Below are 6,207 nucleotides of genomic sequence, written 5' to 3'. Positions count from 1 at the left end.
AGAGCGTAGCGTCAAAAATCAATCTTGGTGATCTTCTGTACCACCCCATGATGTTGATAAATTGCAGGTGATGTTATTCTGATATAACAAAAACTAGAATTCATTCGGCATACAACTTTCTTGGGGTTGTCAATAAGAAAGAGAAAACAACAGAATAAGAGAGAGAGTGAAGCGGTTGAGGAAAAAAGTTGAAGAACGTGACTGAAACAGGATTGAGAAAGAAAACCAGGTCAGCTCCAAGGAAAGAAGAAGCTTGGAATCGGTGGGGGTGGTCTTAACAGACGTGGCCGAAACTACTGTTGACATGTAATAATCCAGCTTTTATTAGGCTTGACAAACAAGAAAAACCCCTTTGCGTATTTTCTTTTTCTTTTCATTTCTTTTTTTTTTTCCCAATAATTACTCTCCTCTCTCCTCAAATTTGGCATAACTATATATAAATCTCTTATAATTTAAAAAAATATATTTAACACTCTAAAGTTTATTTTCATTTAACAAATAAGTTCTTTGAAAAATCAAAACTCATTGAATTTACTTATGTTAAAAAAAAATTGAATAAAAATTGATTTACATTTATACATCTTCACACATTAATATATATAATGAGAATTTTCACTATTATAAGAGTAGTTTAGTAAAATATAAAAAGTTATTTAACCTCAATAAGTCAATCGAGAGTAAATATCAAATTTTATTCATTTTTTTTGTTAATATCAATAAATCCAGTGAACTTTAATTAATAGAGATACAAATTTGTAAGAGGGATGCAAACCTCGGGGATTATGTATAATTACACCAAATCTCATAGAGGAGAGTGTAATTATCCCTATTGCTTAATTTAAAGAGTTAATTACACTTAAATCTCCTTTAAAAATTCAAAATTACATTTTTCTTCAAAAAAATTTAAAATTACACTTACACAACTTTAAAAAATTCTCCATTTACACGTGACTTTTTCCATTTGGTTCAAGGTGCACAGTGGCCAAGTTGGCCCAAGAGCAGCCTGGCCCACTACTGTTTGTTAGCGATCCTGAGCGCCTATCCCAATTGGGTCCATTTTAAATCTAGACCCTCATCAGACTCAAATATTTTTATTTGATTTTTTTTTATGATATTAATGTCTTATTATAAATAATTACTTAAATTTATAATTATTCTAAATAATAAATTAAATCATATAAAAATTTATATATAGAAAAATAACAATTAAGAATATATAATAAAATTAAATAATAATTTAACAATAAGTTTATAATAATAAACTTAGAAGATAACAAATTAAAAAAGAATTTAAAATAAATTTTGAAAATAAAAAAAACAAAGAGTAATGATGGATTAAAGTATTATAATTTTAGAAGTAGAATAATAAAGATAAAAGTTAAGTTTCAAAAGTATGAAAAAATATTAAAATAATATATTTAGAAGAATAAAATAAAAATTATATGTAATATATTATTTATAAAAAAAGAAAAAGCCCGACAAGCCTGACCCAGACTCAATTCAGGATCAGGTGGTTCTAGGCCATTGGGTTGGGATGGTCCCAAGTATTGATTCTTGAGACTGCCCAGTCCCAAGCGAGACTCAACCATTCATTTTTTTATTAGTTCAATCATGTCTTCAAATGGGTTAGCAGTTAGTCTAGTCCGGCTCGTTGTGTATTTTGAATTAGGATTTGAAAGAAAAATATTGTTGTTAGCAAAAAATATTACATAAATTTTTAATTTTATCCCTTATTTTGTACTTAATAAGAGATAAATATAATATATATGAATATTTGATTAAAATTAACATCATTATATCTTTTTTGTATAAAATTATTAAATGAGAATGTTAAATAAGAAATAAAATTATTTTTTTAATCTTTTTACTAAAATCAATATTTTTTGTCCAAATCTCAACAAAAGAGGATCAAATGTAAACAACAAATTTTCAAAAGAGATATAAATATAATTATGAAACTTCTATAAAATAAAATATATAATTTCGTATTTTCGAATGGACCCAACATGAACTTCTTTTCTAGGTTTCGTCAGGAAAGTGTTGCATATCAGCACAAATCACAAACCAGGAATGCACCAAGGCAGAGACTATTGTTCATTTGATTACACTAACAGATATATATAACATCAACAAGAAAAATAAAGCACTTCTGTCATAATCGTCAAGATTTATATGCCCTGGGCATGCTATTGTTGTCTGTCAATCGGTTGAAGGTTCTGATAAACTATTACAGAATGCTTCACCAGTTGTGGTTGTTATTTCCACAACCTCTTCCACCACCTCGACCTCTTGAGAATCTATCGTTTCGCCTATCAGAAAATCCTCCTCTTCCGCCTCTGCCACCGGAGAACCTACCATCTTTCCTATCTGAGAAGCTGCCACGTCCACCACCTCCACCTCTTCCACCAGAGAAGCCACCTCTTCCGCTAGAGAATCCGCCCTGTCCACCACTTCCAAATCTCCCCCCTCTTGCTTGGTCTCTTTCTCGCAAACGTGGCAATGATTTCACTTCCTCTAGCTTTATACCAGCAGCATTTTTCTTACCTGCAACCCCATGATGCAACTAAGTTATAACACAAGTCAACAAAGAGTATTCCAAAATTGTTTTGGAATTAATATGGGAAACAGATCAAAAAGATAGTTGATAGTGCTACAGCATGTCTAAAATTGAGTAGCAGGTACACGAGGCAACATTGCAAGAATTATGCAGGGTGAATTCACCATCAAGTTTCCCCATTAATAAATTGCAGAAAATTAAATAAAAACTAACAAGCAAGGAAGTTGTCCAAATCTGCAGCAGCCACATCAAACACTGCACCCTTCCCATCCGCAGTCAAAGCAAGACCCTTAATTGATTCCACGTTCTCTTCAGGCAAAAATCTCCGTAGAACCCCGTAAGCAAAGCTGAAATGTTTATGGTATTAAGGTTAACTAAGGAAAGGAAGAAAACAATTCGTGCTGACCTAATGGAAATTAAATGGACAAGCTCAACCAACTTGTCCAACCATATAATTATATACCTCCCGTAATAAATAGAGTGTTCATACAGTCCGGTATTACAGGCAGGATTACTGCCCACATCAAAATTATGCTTTGTCCACGGAAAAGGGCACAATTCTGTCTTAACCAAGATAGAAAATAATTATTTATTCATCTTTCAATAGTTTATTAGTATCATTTTAGGAATCATTTGTGCTAGGTGGGTGTGTTAATATAAAGAGAGATGAAAAATGGGGATGGCTGTTGATGTATGTGGAGATGAAATTTTCAAAAGATGAACGGGAGTAGTTTGAGTTAGTATTTAAAATATGGGTGTAGAAATGAATCATATCCAAATTCTGATTATTCAAATTTCGATTTCCTCTGCGACAATAAAATCAAACAAAGCCTATTATTTTTAAAATTTTGTTTTTCCCTTCCATATCCCCAACACAAGTAGTTAAAACAGCTATTGGAGAATCGAGCAGGTTCATGTATCATATTTCAGCAGATTCGTTATCTATGCAATTTCAAATTCTCAAGAAAAAGAGGGAAAATAATATGATGAAATAAAATTAGCTTCAAGCACTCACGATAGTGTGTAAATGGGCCGTCCACACTGGAGGAGGACAGTAACATAGTTCTCCATTGAAGTGAGAAGTGACCGACTCTTGATCTCAGTATAACCCTGCATAACAGGAGACCTTGTATGAACTATGAAACTAACTTGTGCTTTCAACCAAAACAGACATGAAAAGTAAAGACTTACAGCAGCCTTGGCCAGTGCCTTCGCCAGTAGCTCCGTTGGGGATAGAACAGATGAGTTCAGTAGCTCTTCAGCAGCAGCCTTAAATACCGGTATGACACTACAAATGTTTAAGTATAGTGTTAATACCTCGAGCTATATAAGTGATAACATTCCCTTGAAAATATGGACAGAAAGAATACCTATCAGAGATCTCAGCGATTTTTTGAGCAGCTTCTGCACCAGCAGCTTTAGCTATATCAGCTGGCTGTGGAGCTGATATGTGTTCAAATTTTACCCCCGATCCTCTTTCTATCTTAGAGAAATTTGACTTCCTCGGATCATAAAGCATTACTGCAATGCCAGTTTTCCCTGAAGAAAGCAGAAATATGCTTTTTTTATCAAACAAAAACCAACAATTTTCTCGAAGTCGCAGAGGATTGGTATTGTAAATTTACCTGCTCTCCCTGTTCTTCCAGACCGATGTATGTATGCTTCTACATCACGAGGTGGCTCACACTAGAGCACAATATACATACTTAGTAGAAATGGTAGCCAGGAACTAACATAAACATAACTACTAAAACTGAGCACTTGCATGTAGCCTCAAAAGATAATAAGAAAGAAACCTGAATAATTAGCTGGACATCATCGATATCCAATCCACGTGCTGCCACATTTGTGGCCACAAGTGTTGAAAATTTCCCAGACCTGAATCCAGAAAGTGTGACCTGAAAGTTTCAGAGCACAAGGAATATTAGACGTTGTATGATTCTAGGGTGCCTCTTTCAAGATTTTTGTTTATCTGCTAGGTTTCATCTTCACAAAGCTCAAAGATTGAACAGAGAATCTCATCACAATCATTGTTGAACTTTCAAGTGGAAAGTCAGATGAGCAGCAGGTAGTTCTCACACGTTCCAGTGATGGAGAGTGGAAAATATGCATTCAACACAGAAAACTTCTCCACATACAATAATATCTAATAATATGAGGTCCTCTCCTTAAGTCTGTCGTCTTAAGGAGGACGAATAGTTGTTTCCTTCAATCCAATGTAACGGAAAAAATACCAAGTCGTCGACTGTACAATACTTCTTCCTTCTTAAAAGTAAAAGAAATCAATCAAAAAGAATCTTACCTCACGTGTAGCCTGTTGTATGTCCCCATGCAAAGCACAGGCTCCAGGTAGTAATCCGGACATCTTAGAAGCAGAATCCTTGGTTTCCGTAAAAATAATAGTTCGACCGCCACTGAAACAACATGCCAAAGAGAGAGAGGGAGTGCTGTTACATGAAATTAAAACATCTGAAATTAATAACCAATGATCGACTAATGTTGTTAGAAGCTACCCAACCTACTATAGCAGCGAATGATATCAGGAATAAGTTGGGATCTGGCTGAACTAGAGCAAGGCAGAACAATATGCCTCACATTGGTGCTGGCCTTCATTTTCTCATTCCCAACAAGATCAGCAGTTTTCTTATCTTGTTTGAGAAATTTAGCTGCAATCTAGCATCACAATATACGGTTCATGCTCACATAAATAAGAAAGTAGGAAAAATTGAACCAAAGAAGATCAACAATCAATGATCAGAGGAAGTAAAAACATACATGCTTCACCCAGTCTGGCAAAGTGGCACTAAAAAGAAGCGTTTGGACTTTGCTTGCATCCCTTACCTTGCCTTCAAAATTCAATAACAGGAAATTTTAAAGTAATTACTGAATACGCAACCATAACTCTAGCAGTGACAAAAGAAGGACACATAATGACACTCCCAGGAATAAATCTCATCATTTATGCAATAGCAAAATGAAAGACTATCGTACTACTAATTAAAGCACAGAAAACTTCATCATATAATGCATTTATAATATACTTAGAATAAGTTCAACATCTTCAACAAAGCCCATCCTCAGCATTTCATCAGCCTCATCAAGTACTCGGAATATTATTGCACTCAGGTCAATATTTCCTCTCTCTATATGATCCTGCAGCATGAATTCAGGGGCCAATTCTGAATTAAAAGCCGATGGTGTTATAGAATTATATTTCCAGTAGCATAACTAAATACAACTCACAGAAGAATACCTTAATGCGACCAGGAGTGCCAACTACTATGTCGACACCTCTTTTCAATTGAACATGTTGTGGCTGGTAGGGAGAACCCCCATACAGACAACACGATTTCAACCCTAATGCTCCACCATAGACCTCAAAGTCAGAAAACACCTATGTGGATATAAAGAAAAAAAAAAAGAAACAGGGGAACGACAAAAATAAAAGAATAAAAACTCAAGAAAAAGAATGGCCAAAGCATTTGAGAAAATAACAAGAATTACCAATCAATCTACTATCAGCGGATGTATTACCTGCGTGGCCAGTTCCCTAGTGGGTAAAAGCACAAGAACACTGGGCGCCCTTCCATATCCAGTCTTTCTCGATGCTCTTGTAGGCCCATTTGTCAATGATTCCAGTATGGGTAAGA

General features: G+C 34.6%; 1 protein-coding gene across 1 annotated transcript in view; it reads right to left on the bottom strand.

Annotated features, from left to right (window-relative positions):
- LOC105160724 (DEAD-box ATP-dependent RNA helicase 7) overlaps positions 2,072 to 6,207 on the bottom strand; it is a gene marked incomplete in the record, with an annotated part of 5,396 nt that continues 1,260 nt past the window's right edge. The window contains 13 exon segments of the mRNA XM_020693228.1: positions 2,072 to 2,544; positions 2,771 to 2,904; positions 3,573 to 3,667; positions 3,749 to 3,845; positions 3,928 to 4,096; positions 4,183 to 4,243; positions 4,354 to 4,455; positions 4,860 to 4,971; positions 5,076 to 5,230; positions 5,333 to 5,403; positions 5,599 to 5,710; positions 5,811 to 5,951; positions 6,092 to 6,207. Of these exon segments, the coding sequence (XP_020548887.1) occupies positions 2,240 to 2,544; positions 2,771 to 2,904; positions 3,573 to 3,667; positions 3,749 to 3,845; positions 3,928 to 4,096; positions 4,183 to 4,243; positions 4,354 to 4,455; positions 4,860 to 4,971; positions 5,076 to 5,230; positions 5,333 to 5,403; positions 5,599 to 5,710; positions 5,811 to 5,951; positions 6,092 to 6,207 (1,670 nt within the window).

The sequence above is a fragment of the Sesamum indicum genome, linkage group LG4 (genome assembly GCF_000512975.1).
Source record: "Sesamum indicum cultivar Zhongzhi No. 13 linkage group LG4, S_indicum_v1.0, whole genome shotgun sequence".
In the NCBI taxonomy this organism is placed as follows: Eukaryota; Viridiplantae; Streptophyta; class Magnoliopsida; order Lamiales; family Pedaliaceae; genus Sesamum; species Sesamum indicum.
The sequence above is the reverse complement of the archived record's forward strand: the minus strand, read 5'-3'. Positions and strand labels throughout refer to the sequence as shown.